The sequence below is a fragment of the Antennarius striatus genome, chromosome 16, assembly GCF_040054535.1.
Source record: "Antennarius striatus isolate MH-2024 chromosome 16, ASM4005453v1, whole genome shotgun sequence".
Lineage (NCBI taxonomy): Eukaryota > Metazoa > Chordata > Actinopteri > Lophiiformes > Antennariidae > Antennarius > Antennarius striatus.
This window is the reverse complement of record NC_090791.1, coordinates 8,048,627-8,062,826: the sequence shown is the minus strand read 5'-3', so window position 1 is coordinate 8,062,826 and position 14,200 is coordinate 8,048,627. Positions and strand designations below refer to the sequence as shown.

Below are 14,200 nucleotides of genomic sequence, written 5' to 3'. Positions count from 1 at the left end.
AGATATGATATTTTTTCCACTATGGAAGCTTAAAATAAGCACTGTTTTTATACAATGGACATTTTTTTAATGCAGCTGTAACACTATTAAACAATGTCCAAGTTTGCACCTCTGTAGAGATGTCAAGCTCATGAGCAGCTACAGCCGAACCCATTGCTACAGCAACCGCAGCCGATGCTGCCACTCGTCCCTGTCTGTCTCGAGGCTCCATACGGTCAGGAGGGAGAACTAGGAAGTCTGGGGCAGCCACAGGGCGGACATACTCAATGGGAAACACTCCTGATTTTCCATAAACAGCCCCAAACCGCCAGCCTGCACACAACCAGAAGATAGTCAGCAAAAGGTTAATATGCAAACAAAAAACATATCATATAATACAAATATATTCAAAACTGGCACATGCAAACAACAGAAAAAGCTAAAGATGATGGTTTCAAATGTATTATGGGTACCATTAAGAGGATGGAACACTAAAACATTCAGTTCAAGCTCTTAAGTTTTGTTTTTCTTTCAAAAACAAATCCTCAGTTCTCCTCAAGGAGTGAGGAATACTTATGTTAAAGATATAAAAAACAAGAAAAAAAAAAAACTACAAACAGGAAAGCAAGCACACACACACTCAGTGTGACACATAACAGATTCTACGCAGTAGGAACACCTTTTCTGAACCCACCAAACTCAGGAGTTTCTCTCTTGAGCTCCTCCAGAAGCATGACTTTCTTTTTCACTATGAAGCCGTAATTTTTGCCTGAGCACATAGACAATCATCCACACACAATTTGTATTAAAGAAACATCGTGATGCACAGAGGTACATGAACATACTGTATGTGGCTCACAGAGGCAAGTATCACTGTGCCACTTATGGATGCATTGGGTGTTTTATGTGTTTCTTTAGAGTGTCGCTCACCAGCTTCCAGCCCATCCATGTGCTGCACTCTGATGATGTCTCCTTTGTGGAAGTTGAGTAGGGTCTTGTCATCAGTAATGTAGTTCCGCACCGCCACCACGTACTCTGAGTCCTGACAGAGACATGGCATATTTGACAATAATGTATAATAAAATTCCTCAAGGGTTGAATACATCATCACAAAAATAAATCAATGCAAGGTAAGGGTCTGCTCTGCCCCACCCATATAGACCAAGCACAGTTCAAGTATAATATAATAAAATTTATTGTAATGCAATGTAAGAATGGGGCATTCTTCATTTAACATTGAATATCAGTGTTGCTCATCAGTGAAAACAGTTTATTGTCCCCCATGCTATGAAGAGAAGCTTGACAAAATAAACCACATGATGTCGTATTAATGTCAGGGTGAACTTGAAGCTTGGAGTTCAAAATAATCAGGTATTTCTCAGAGAGGTAGACTTCAAAAAGATATGTTCTTGAGTTGAATTATGGGAAATGTAGGCTGCAAACATTTTCATACCAGATGTTCTCTCATTTTTACCTCAAACACACATCAAAGAGTTCTTCACACATGACCTCTGACCTTCTTAAGCTCCGTGAGGAAGTAGTCGATCATGTGTTTGACCTGTGGGGCCTTGGCGGAAAACAGGATCAGCTTCTCGTTGTTCAAGTTGAACTCCAGCATGTTCTTAGATGGTATTGAGACAAATAGGATGTCCGAATAGCTGCAAAGATAATGATATGCAGAAAGACACATCGGTCAAGTTATAGTAGAGTGTAATAAATGTTGCGGAACTACTACTTGTCATTTTATTTTAAGTCTAAAGAGAGCCACAGTCACCTCTTTGAATGTGGAAGGTGGGAATATTGATGACCTATGGCTGACACCACATTCTAACCTGTAAGGCCTGAGCACTCTGAAGTAGTCTGAGGCAGTTGAGCTGCTCCTCACCATCTTTAGCAGTTTGATGCCTTTATGAGACACAGACAGCACCTGCACTCCTGTGCCCACACTGCCCTGGAACACATACAGACACACAAACACATGTTTAGTTGCACAGGTTTACCATCCACATGTCAATTAAACTAGAATGAAAGAAGAGAACTCACAGAGGCTGGGAAGAGACGAGAGAAATAAATTTCCCACAAGTCTCTGGCCACAGCAACCACTTCCTTCTTCATGTTCTCATCATGCATTCCTGAAACCTGATCCACATTGTTTGCAGCTGTCAAACAAAAGTACGAAGGTGTTTAAGTGTGTCAATCCTGAATATAAAGTGTTATTTATTTCTTTATTTTACCAAATAAGGCTTTCATCTTTTGTCTCTCCTCCTGGGTTATACGGATGCAGGCCTCAGAAAAAGTATCGTGTACAACCTTCAAAAACATTCAGGAATGACCCGTGAATTTGAAATGAACATTTGAAAAGTTGTAAATTAACTAATAGTCATGTGAGACACAAATATGATGTTAGCAAAATATATAGTGAACCTGTCTGAACAGCATATCCAGAATCAACGGATTGTTAAAGGTCTCTTTAGGATAGAAAACCTGCATATAGACAAAGTTCAATGAAGATTAGCAGAGAATATATTTGCAATGTTATATCAAAGCATTGTAATGTTCAGTATAGTTATTTTGTTGATAAGAATTAAAAGTAGACATTGTGTATCCTTTGAAAAGTTAAACAAATATTTAATAATTCTTTTTTATTTTGTTTGTGTTCTCTGACACGAACCTCTTTCCTCATGTAAAGTTTCCAGGGCACATTGGAATACGTGTAATATTCATCACTGGTCCTGCTGTGGAGTTTAGTCTGAATCATTTCCTCCTCCACAGGTAACTCTCTGGAGACTGTAAACACACACACACATGAATCCAGAGGCAGAATATTGTATGAGTTCTGTAGAACAACATCATGCTCACTGGGATAGGACTATAGAATGGTCTTTAACCTTTATTAGTTTCTTTACACATTAAACTGCCAAACATTCAGAACCAAAATGGGATGATTTGTTCCTTGGTACATGTCCCTACCTTCCTTTCATAATCATGATTTATGTTAAATTGAGTAAAAAATAGTCCAAAAACCTAGTTTCCAATCAAATATATCACATTCAAGAAAAGTTCTCCAAAGTAGACATTCAGTTTCATGACTCTCAAACAGACACTGGATAAAACAAGCAACATCCTTGGATGAGATCATGAATAAAGGAGTTTATAGCGTTCTTGTGTTTCTTGTAGAAGAGTAATATCCCTACACATGTCAACAGTTCACCTGGTGGAGGTAAAGGCTTCTTGTCTGAAGTAGTTGAAACTGCAGGGTGAGACTTGATGGACATTTTAGGTCCTCCAGTTTCTTTTTGCTTGAAGGTTTGAGGCTTCTTTTGACTCTGAAGCACGAAAATGAACACATGTTATTTTACTTGTGTGTGTGTGTGTGTGTGTGTGTGTGTGTTTGTGTGTGTGTGTGTGTGTGCTTGCGTGCGTGTGTGTGTGTGCATTAGTGTGAGTTAGATGGCAGACCCACCGCAACTGGTGGGTTTGCCATCTGATTTTTAAGGATCTCCATAGCTTCATCGTGTGGGTCTGGCTTCTTTGGAAACATCCTCCCATCACCTTTCCTACACACACACACACACACACACACACACACACACACACACACACACACACACACACACACACACACACACACACACACACACACACACACACACACACACACACACACACACACACACACACACACAGTGCATAAGGGGGAAATGAGTAGACTTATGCTTTACACACTGAATCCAGATATTTAGTGTAGGATATGATGGGTGGGTTACCTTTGTGCAGCAGCTCCAGTAGATGTTGTTGTGCTTGCAGGCTGGTGCTGTTTGATGATGTCTTTGATGTCGTGACTGGGATCCATGCGTTCTGTGTTAGATGGACTGGATCGAATCACGTCCTCAGGAGGGGGGCCATGTGTCGGACCTTGAATATCACTTTTTTTTATCAGATCTAGAACAGCTATGTGATACTTTAATTCAACTGGTTTTTTTTCTTTCTATGTGCTTCTAACACATCACAGAACACACAGAGACAAATTTATTGATTATTTGAATAACAATGATATACTTCTGAATTTTATTAGAAGAAGTATATCAAGAAGAATTGCATCTAAACTGTTGCATAAGGCACTACATCAAAGATCAGCATTTATATTTATGGCATTTTTTTCTTATGTTAATCTAGCATTTTTATTATGATATTGACAATAATGTATGTTCATTTTTCTAATATGGGGGACAAGAATGCTTGGGGAAAGAAAGATGCCAGAGGTCTCTATTATAGTTAAACTATATTTAAGTATATTTATGACATACTTATTTTTTGCCGAACAACAGCAGGCTTGTCTGGTGACTGCTCACTCTCTTCTCTGGTCTGCAGAAAGAAAATTAGGAAGCGTTAACAATATTGTTTTGACAATTTTTTGTGTGTGTGCGTGCGTGCGTGCGTGCATGCATGCGGGAGTGTGTGTGTGTGTGTGTGTGTGTGTGTGTGTGTGTGTGTGTGTGTGTGTGTGTGTGTGTGTGTGTGTGTTCACTCACAGATCTGGGTGTGTATTGATGCTGCAACAGTGGTGACTGAGGGGCCGGAGCAATGGGAGGGAAGGAAGATAGCATCTGCTGTTGGATCGCAATAGCTTGCATTGTCATCTGCTGAGCCTGTAAACCACATACAATCATAAATATCCTTATATTTACAAGTGTTCCTTGTACATGTAAAAATAAAGCTGTTTCCTGCTTTCTTCAGACTATGTGATAAGCTAAGATAACTGATCATCTTAAATGGCAATCAGTTGGAGAGTGAGTGTTGCACTATTCCTTTAATAATTTTTTTTTTTTAAAGAAATTCAAGCTTATATTTGTATCTTGGTCTACCCACTTAGACTCAATTTCCAGGAGCCAGTAGCCCATAATAAGAGTCAAGCAGTGTTGTTAGCTGGGATAAATACCAGAGATGTTCAGAGGGCTATAACAAACCAGAATGATAGCTTGCTGGTTGATGATGGCCTGTTGCTGTTGAGTCAGTACAGTCTGCTCTGACCCTGGTGAAGAATAAAAGAAAACAACATTCAGTAAAATTATGTTGTTGAAAAAATAAACACTGCACACAAAGCACACCAAGTTCACTGCAAAACAATCAACAAACTCCAGGAGGTTAAATATGGCTTTGACAAGTAATCTAGGTTGTATCTGGAACAAAGGCTAAAATGTGGAAGTGGATGAGAGTATGAACGTTTGTCAAAATTCAATGGATGAAGTGGTTGAAAACATTTAATGTCGGATGTGTTGAAAGGTGTGAAGTTTGTTATATTAAAATGTCCGAAAAAATAAACTAAGTAAATAAAAATAAATTTACCATGCCCGCACGCTTCAGGCCAAACATGCTGGAAAACCTAACACCTAAATCACCCGGCACACCTGTCATTACAGGTAACCCTGGCACCATTGCCGAGGCAGGGAGTGAGGGTAGCCCTGGCAAACTGGGGACACCAGCAACATGGGAAGGAACATTAGCATCTCTGTCAGCTGTGGCGGCAGCAGCAGGTGCTCGAGATGGTGTTGGGGCTACAGACATGGCAGGGGTGGAAGTAGAAGAATTCTGTGGGTGGTAGGGTGGTGAGGGACGATTGTATTGGTGGTATTGTTGCGGCTGCTGCTGTTCTGGTTGTGGTTGCTGAGGCTGTTGTTGATGATGGTGTTGAGAGGGGGTTGGGACGGTTGGGATGGGTGGCATCATTCCTCCTGCTACTGGAAGCACTGGCACAGCTTGAGACACGCAGTGACAGAATAAGATTTAAGAACAGTGTTGATTCCATGACTTTTCCTCCATTTTAATTGGACTCAATGATTATTCTTTCATATCAGCTTAATAATCATTTTACAGAAAAGGTCTCCAAAACCAAATAGTGGGCTTTTGGCATTGCTTACAGAAGCATATTTACAATGTACTGTATACAGTACTGTATATTGTTGATAGACTCTTTGGACTAGATTGCTGTCAAAAAGCACATTCTTATTCATTATTTTTTCAGCATCTCCAAGAAGGTGAATGAATAAATGAATTAATTTTATCTGTGTCAGTGTAGCAGTGCTTTCAATGTCAGTCTGTTCACCTATGTGTCAGTCCAACATCTTTGGCCTGAACTTTCTTAGCAGTTCCTGGATGGTGGCATGATATATCTAATTTGTCCAATACCTTATGGACAAATACTTACAAAACTGATTTCTATACTTTGTGCTTATGAACAATTATGAACTTACATGGTGAACCTGATAAACAGCTTAGTTCCTTGAGATACGAGCTTCTCGACGTACGACTTATTTGAGATAGGAGTCTACATTTTTTTTCAACATATGAGCAAAATCCAAGATATGAGCCATGCTTTGGGACACAACCGCTAGTTGGCGGATTGATAAACATCAGCTGAGACCAGATCTCATTCCTTTCTACATGTTGGTAAATGGATACATCATCAGCTGAGACTGGATCTTGTTCTCCTTCATGGAGTAAAGACGTAACTTGTGTGCATGTGACTTTTGCATTTCTTTTCATACTTTATCATTGCTTACATAATTTATATATAATTAATTATGCACACTTAATTATGCACATCTATTGGTCAATAAACGTTTTTTGTTTTTTTTATTAAAATCATTTTAGTTCATTTAAATGGGAAAATGTTTGACTTACAAGCTCAGTCACAGGACGGATTAAACTCGTGCCTTGTGGTATTGTATTATCTACTAAAAATAAAAATATAGCAACTTGACTTTGTCCAGCAGGAGAGATTCCTTACAGCTTGATATAGCTCAGAGGCATGAGGATGAAACACTCATTTAGTCATTGAATAGATGAAAGGGAGAGAAAGGCTCAAGAGAGATGCACTCACTAAGTGCCTATAGAAAGAATGACAGTGTCAGAAAAAGAATAGTATGTGTAACATAAGAGAATGAGAGTGACAGATGCCCATAGAGAATAAAGGAGTCATGAGTGGTTGTGGTGAATTACTGTTTATGCATTATCTATGAGGTCTGACTGCTTATTAGAACCCTAAATAGTAAATGAGGATTCCTTTAAGTTTCAGGAACTACCTGCCACTTGCACAAATAAATTCAAATTACTACAATGACGAATAATATACAAGGTACTCTTTTATTATTAGCTACTTTTAACTGTATTAAGCTGCTTTAATATCCTTTATGTTTGCTAATTTTTGTAATTCTTGTTTGTTCGTTTGTTTGTTTGTTTTTACCATAGACTAGACATGAATAGTTATTGAGCAAGTAAAAGTGAATTGTTGAATACTGTACATTCTAACCTCAGCAGTGTCTTTTGCAGTCAGGAGGAGTGAAACAGGGTTGAATATGAATGGATCTGAGATGAATGATTGAATGAAGGATTTTGAACAATCTGATTATCAGTGAAGAAAGAAAAAGGGTTAGGACAAAGACAAGAAGGGCAAGTTATGAAAAATGCGCAAAAAAGAAAATAAATTATTGAAAAAACAATTATATTTGCCTAAAAAAGTGCAGTCAAACAAGGCGTTAACAAATAACAAGAATTTTTTTTTAAAAATCTATGCATTAAGAGCAGTAATCTAAAAAGATAAACACATATTTCAGTACTTTACCTCCTGGATGTATTCCTGGCGGGTAAGGTCGACTGGAAGCTGGATTTCTCTCTCCGTCGCCTTCTCTTGTGATACCTATACCTCCTCCTCCCTTCATCCTTGCTGAAAAACTTGCTGTTTTTTCAGTGTCCTGGTAGGCACATAGAGGCAGTCAACAGGGATTCAGCAGATGGAAAAGGATGGTTGTAGAAGTTGAGAAAGTGGCGATTGAGAGACAGGAAGAGTAGGATAAGGAGAGACTGAGAAAATGAGAGTCAGTGCATTGTATTGGCTTATTCAGATCTAGTGTGAGAGGGAGTCAGTGGCGCTGCAGCAACAGAATACTCCACAGGGAGTACCGTAAAAGCTGGAGGAGACGCTCCAAAAAGAGCACAAGCCTTGATGAAAAATTTTCTTTGAGAAACAAATCTTTCCTGCAAATTTGGACATGTTTTTTTTATCCAGCTTTTTTGCATAGTTTGGAAGTTGCTAAAAAGAGAGTCATCACACACAGTTGTGTATGTGTACTGCCTACTGTACAGTCAAATACGGTAGGCCAATCTGTAACCTAATCATCCCTTTCGTCTGCTCTATTCATACAAAAACAGTCAGTGGATCACATGATCTATCCGTCTATTAACACTCCGTTTCATTCACACTCAGATGGCAGATCAGGTGAAGGGACAGAGCAGCATGAGACAGCTGTATGCTTTTCAGAGCTACAAGGAGAGAACTTATCTAATGCAGTGATCAATTTTTTCAAATCAGTAAAAAAAAACTAGATTGAGTTAAAAGTCCTATATTTGACTAAAAGGTGTAGTAAATAGTCAAAGTGGGAAAAATATGAAAGAAAAAAACAAATTTAAAAAATCAGACGCTGTTCAATCTAGCTTATTGTAATCAAAGTTATCTGTAAATTGCTAAATTGTGAATATGCCAACACATTTTACTTGACTCATTCACCAAGATACATGGTGGTACTAGAGCAGGAAGGAAAGAAAATTAAATCATTAAACCTGCTTGTGAAACTGATGATTAAACACACTAACTAATTAGTCATTTGAGGGTTTTAACATTGTATAATCAAGGCAGAAAGGAACAGCATGGTCAGGATGTGATCAGTGTCAGTACTCACTATACTGCCATCTGACAGCACAGGGTCAAATAGACTGTCCAGGTAGCGGTCCATCCCCCTCTGAGTCTGACCGTCACTGAATGCATCAGACTCTAATGGACAGAGCAAAACGGCTTTCAAAATGCCTCCAAACGTGCAATATGTGTGTGTGTGTGTGTGTGTGTGTGTGTGTGTGTGTGTGTGTGTGTGTGTGTGTGTGTGTGTGTGTGTGTGTGTGTGTGTGTGTGTGTGTGTGTGTGTGTGTGTGTGTGTGTGTGTTTGTGTATACCATGGCTGTAGTAACCATCAGAGTCAGGAAGACTGTAGGCTGGTCGGCTGTTGCTACTGAGAGGAAAGGCAGGAAGAAGCTCCTCATCTGAATCAAAGCCACTACCAAACAAAGCTCTAGGAGAGGAGAGGAGAGGAGAGAATTTATTTGAATTAAATGGTTTAAACATAGCATGTATCTGTACACACATGTATGCATGTTTATGTACTAACAGGCTACTATTGGCTCGAATTCTGGCAGGATCATCAGTGCTGATGATAAAGTAGCTCTTCTGCTTTGGGAAATCAGGTGGAAGTTCCAGATCTGCAATCATGTCCATCACATAGTCATGACCCGCTAACTCTACCCACTGACCGTGCTCCTTCATCAGGACGGAACTTCCCCTCCACCAGTCCGACACTCCCCTGAAATCCAGACTGATATTAGGCTAAAGCATTGCACACCAGAAAATAACTATATAGGTTTCCCCTCTAAGCATAGTTATATGAATAAATCAATGTTTTTCATATTTAAATGTGAGATAGCAGCACCTGTGGCGCATTATGTCCCCTGCTAAATCCTCTCCACTGGTCCAGGAATGGACTGGACACAGGAAAGATCCTCCTACAGAGAAAGATGAATCTGTTAAAAATCAGACTATTTTTAATGCTTCTATCACCTGATTCTAGACCAGAAATTAATAATCAACCATTGAGGAAATATAAATGTGCCAACTCAATTAATGCTATATAAGTGTGCCTATTTCAAATGTAGGTGAGAAAGACTACATACATTGAGTACATTTCGGGTTTGAAAATAAACCATTAGTGAAAAATCAAAAGTAACAAATGAATAACTGGATTTGTTAAAATCAAGTTAAAGTTTAATGCAAGATGTAATGTTGAAACAACCAAGATTCTCACCATCAAAACAGTGCACATGCAGCGCCATGTTAGCCTTCTTCCTATTTGCCGTCCACTCTAAGAGTGACAGCGGATAGGTCCGTGCAGTCTCAGGGGAGGAGCCTGAGCAGAGCTGCATCTTCTGATTGGCTTGGATAAGCCTGTGTTGCAGCAACGCCTGGCAGCCAGCAGGGCTGTGGTCAGACACAAACCTGGAGAGGGAAGGACAGTTGAGGACAATCTTCACTAAAAGAGAAACAACACATTTAAATGTTTTGTACTATACTCATTAAGAACTGATGCCATTGTAATTTTTAAGTCCTCGTCCACATTGTTTAAAAACCTACAGCCACCTGTGTGCTTATCATTGTATTGGTTTTTAGATCTGGGCATACGGTATTCTGATAAATTGTTGCATTGTGTATGCGTATAAGGAAAAATGTCATACTTCAGAAGATATTTGTCCATCTTAGGTGAGGGGGCGAAGCTGCATACACTTGCCAGCAGCAGCAGCCAGCCTCTCTCTGCATTGTCAGTGTTCAGATTCCTCCACACTTGGTTGACAACCTGAGACAGTATCTCATCCCGTAAGCCTGGAGATAACAGGCCTCTTTGAATGATGTAATTCCCAAACATGTTCTCCTGTGCCCCATTCAGATGTGGATCTCCCATGAATCGTAGCACCTGAAAGCAAAATAGAGGCTAAAACCATGATGGCTAATGGCCTTAGCGTAAAATTTAGTGTTGGTACTTTAAGCTGGATCTAAATATTTTGTCGGACATGCACTAACATCCAGAGCAGCTTGTGTCACATGAAAAAATAAAAGAACAATGCACTAAATCCATGTGTTTCGATTACAGCTGTCCACTCATTAGGTTGAGTAATAGGCAGTGGAATGGACTGTTTGCTAGATAAGTGAAAACTAAAGAAATTCATCACCAGACACTAGAGTAATCGAAGTTTCATTCATGCTTTAATCTGAACCTATATGAGATATACCAAGTCTATCGGACTTCAGTTAAGCCGCTATCTAATGGGAATATCAAAGGTCTACTATAGAATTATATATTGGTCAGTCTTGCTGCTGTCCTTATTCAGCAGTGTCTGCCACATGTCACAGGTCTGCCACTGCCATAGGCTTTCCATTCAAGCAATGACTCGGTGATTATTAATTATATGAATGATGAACCAATGGAACAGAGATATTGACAGTGTTACCATGTGATAAATAGGTAATAATGCACAAATGTGCAGTCATTGTAAAATCTTTGAGCTATGTACTCGATTTAAAATCTGTAACTAATCTGTATGTTTTGTTTATTAATCCATGCTTGTGGATTGCAAGTCCATAAAAACAGATATGAATATGCATACATGAATTAGTAAACTTTGCACAGATTTGAACAAGACCTTTCTTATTTTATTGATTTATTTTAATTTCATTACCTTGACGTTTTGAAATGAACACTACAGATCTTATTATTCAGTCAATGTGAGTATGATATGAATTCTAGACTGGTCTTTAAATTAAGTTTTTGGAGAAGTTAGCTAACCATGTTGAAGATTTCTAGAGCTTCTCTTGACAGGTCATCGTCTATACGGGTCAGTGGTGACTCCAGAGGGGCCAGCAACATCCCAAACTTTGGTTCCTATGGCAACAAAATGTTTTTATAAAGATTTATAGAGCACAATAACTCTCATATTTCCACCATTCAGATCTTGTAAACTATGTTTGCAGCAAGCCCTGTTGATCTGTTATCTCCACTTAAAAAGAACAACTCCAACCATAAAATGATGGATGGATGGTGAGTTTTAAATAATGAAATGGCATATTATGGTCTGTTGCCGTAAAGTGAAATCTAATGCAGTATGTTTACTGATACACATCTCACCCTAAAGTAGATCTGTACATAGCGGTAGAACGGGTAGTTGTTGATGTCCAGAGGAAGAGTGAGCTGAGCCTGTTCTTGGATATGAGGAGCTTGAAGCAGAGCTAAGCAGTCTGAGTGTAGCTCCCTCCTCACTGCAACCAGTGCACATATAGAGTAGGAGTTATATGAAACTGACAGAAACTGGCTACTGAAATTGACTTCAAAATATTCATTAATGCATCCACTGCTACTTCCTCTTATGAATGCTGAAGCTGATCTGAGGTGATATTTAGGGGATATTGTTTAAAGAGCTAGACAAAGTATTTACTTTATGAATAATGTCAGTAAACACCAATCTGGACTTCACATGAAAGACATTTACCAACCTCCTGCTATCTGCAGTAATGTGCCCAACTCCGCAGGGATCACCAAGTGTGTGACATTTACCACCTCCCTCTTGGTTAGCTCCTGAAAAATAACCTTTTTTCAGTGTGAAAAGGTGATAGAAATACAATGATACATACACTTGTAGATTCAACTCCCCTTCAAGCAGACCAAAACAGGAGCACACCAAACTGCTTTTAGGGATGGGTTTCCTAATTACTTACAGGTCTTTTTTAATTCAATCTAAATGTCTATTTTACCATTTCTCTTCTCCTCTTTTCCTCATCAACTTTCCTCTGGGCTTCAAACTTCATCTGCAAACAGATCACAGAATTCACATACTGAACATTGCCATCATCACGTGAAAGCAGCAAGATGCTGATGTCATTGAAGCAAAACTTTTTAAAAGTAATGTTTTTGAAGTATGGAATAAGCAGTGATTAATATCAGAATGAATGATGAATCCTTTAGACATGAAAGGGGGGGGTGAGGGTCGTTTGTTTGTTGAATGTGAGCTTTATGTACCTTGATGTAACGCTTTCTGTTGACATACATGTGGACGAGAGATCGAAACCGAACCAGACTCTCCCTCATCTTCACATAGCGCTTCCTGGAGTACAGAATGAAAGAAGTACCACCAGCGTTCACATTACTATGAATGCAAGTCTAACAGCTAAATGGATCTGAATGTCTGACTATACTTATATATACTTAAACAGTATATATACTTATGACTATACTGTGATCAGAATCTTGCTCACTGGTTCTCTAAATAATTTTTTTTAGTAGCATGTATTACTCTATATTTGTGGGGATCTTTTAAGGTACAATGCATTATTGTTTCAACCCCCAATGTAGTTGACCTGAAGTTCACATCTGGCGTCAAGTAACCTTAATTTGTTTCTTTACCATTAAATTTGACAAATATATATAAATGTGTTTTTTAGGACACCCCCACTGATTAACTGACATCTACACACATACATACATAAATACTTTAGTGATCCCTATAAGGAGATTACTTTTTTAATGTACTGTAATATTAAAACATCAATGCAAATTTAGTCAGTGTACTGTTATTTCTTTTTATTTGTCTACTCCAAGAGATATTAATCATAAGCTGTAAATTAATATGCTTACCAATCCGATAATCTAAGTTGGTCTTATTCTTGGTGGAAATTTCTAAAATCAGTTGGTGGTTATGACACTGGCAATTGCAAGAACCTGACCTCATGAGGAAGCCTCGACACTGCGCCTGCAGCCAGATGATCTTCTTGCGAAAGGCCAAAAAACGTTTCCTGACAAAGAACATGCGGGTGTAGCGCTGCAGGGTAAGAGCAGCCAGGTGACGAGTGCGTTCCCGTTTATACTCCAGCAGCTGGTAGATATCCTCCTTCAGAAAAATCTGCCATTTACATGTGTGTCATTTAAAAAAGAAAATATTAATCAAAAGGTTAATATTTGTAAGAACTATCGGTCAACACCAGCAGAACTTGTACTTCTGACCTTCTCTAGTTAGTGTGAACAGGTGAGAGAAGAACCTCACCTTTGTGACTCCAACACGGTAGGCTCCTGGTCTGAGACGACACAATTTGCTGAGCATAATGACGCAGTTCTCTCCATTTGCTGGTGGAAGCTCCTGTATCCCCACCAGGGATTTATACCTGGGAATAATATGCATGGTGTTAGGACCACTCTGGGAAAAAATTGACAAGAAATTGACAGATGATAAGATAAAATAAATTAAAATGCTCGTTTACTCATTTAAAATAGGAAATTTCCTCCCAGTGCCTGTTTTTTTTCTTCAGAACTGAACCATTTACTTACACAATGCTTTCAAATCCATGAAATGTATATAATGCGAGTGAATGGAGGGAACAATGACCTGAACAGGAAGACATAGAATGGCATTCGGACAGGATATCCCTCTCTGCGGATCCTTATGGTCTCCAGGATGCCTGAGTGTTTCAGCTGACCACTGACAAGGTCGTCCTCAAACACACCTGGTTGCTAAATGCAGATAAAATAAAACACGCATTTCAAAAGACAGATGTCATTTCCTGAAGGATTTACAGTATTTT

At 39.0% G+C, this 14,200-nt stretch overlaps 1 protein-coding gene across 1 annotated transcript in view; it reads right to left on the bottom strand.

Annotated features, from left to right (window-relative positions):
- myo15aa (myosin XVAa) overlaps window positions 1-14,200 on the bottom strand; it is a 28,646-nt gene that overhangs the window by 5,257 nt on the left and 9,189 nt on the right. Inside the window, exons 21-50 of the mRNA XM_068337470.1 lie at window positions 14,005-14,129; window positions 13,666-13,783; window positions 13,349-13,524; window positions 12,645-12,729; window positions 12,380-12,433; window positions 12,122-12,203; window positions 11,757-11,887; window positions 11,418-11,513; window positions 10,312-10,547; window positions 9,885-10,075; window positions 9,513-9,585; window positions 9,195-9,386; window positions 8,983-9,098; window positions 8,715-8,806; window positions 7,601-7,730; window positions 4,947-5,011; window positions 4,512-4,628; window positions 4,287-4,344; window positions 3,747-3,894; window positions 3,443-3,536; window positions 3,191-3,305; window positions 2,651-2,766; window positions 2,404-2,463; window positions 2,214-2,289; window positions 2,023-2,138; window positions 1,812-1,930; window positions 1,496-1,637; window positions 910-1,021; window positions 674-748; window positions 110-312 (exon numbers count right to left, since the gene is read on the bottom strand). Coding sequence (XP_068193571.1) covers window positions 110-312; window positions 674-748; window positions 910-1,021; window positions 1,496-1,637; window positions 1,812-1,930; window positions 2,023-2,138; window positions 2,214-2,289; window positions 2,404-2,463; window positions 2,651-2,766; window positions 3,191-3,305; window positions 3,443-3,536; window positions 3,747-3,894; window positions 4,287-4,344; window positions 4,512-4,628; window positions 4,947-5,011; window positions 7,601-7,730; window positions 8,715-8,806; window positions 8,983-9,098; window positions 9,195-9,386; window positions 9,513-9,585; window positions 9,885-10,075; window positions 10,312-10,547; window positions 11,418-11,513; window positions 11,757-11,887; window positions 12,122-12,203; window positions 12,380-12,433; window positions 12,645-12,729; window positions 13,349-13,524; window positions 13,666-13,783; window positions 14,005-14,129 — 3,513 coding nt within the window. The remainder of the gene's footprint in view (window positions 1-109; window positions 313-673; window positions 749-909; window positions 1,022-1,495; window positions 1,638-1,811; window positions 1,931-2,022; window positions 2,139-2,213; window positions 2,290-2,403; window positions 2,464-2,650; window positions 2,767-3,190; window positions 3,306-3,442; window positions 3,537-3,746; window positions 3,895-4,286; window positions 4,345-4,511; window positions 4,629-4,946; window positions 5,012-7,600; window positions 7,731-8,714; window positions 8,807-8,982; window positions 9,099-9,194; window positions 9,387-9,512; window positions 9,586-9,884; window positions 10,076-10,311; window positions 10,548-11,417; window positions 11,514-11,756; window positions 11,888-12,121; window positions 12,204-12,379; window positions 12,434-12,644; window positions 12,730-13,348; window positions 13,525-13,665; window positions 13,784-14,004; window positions 14,130-14,200) is intronic.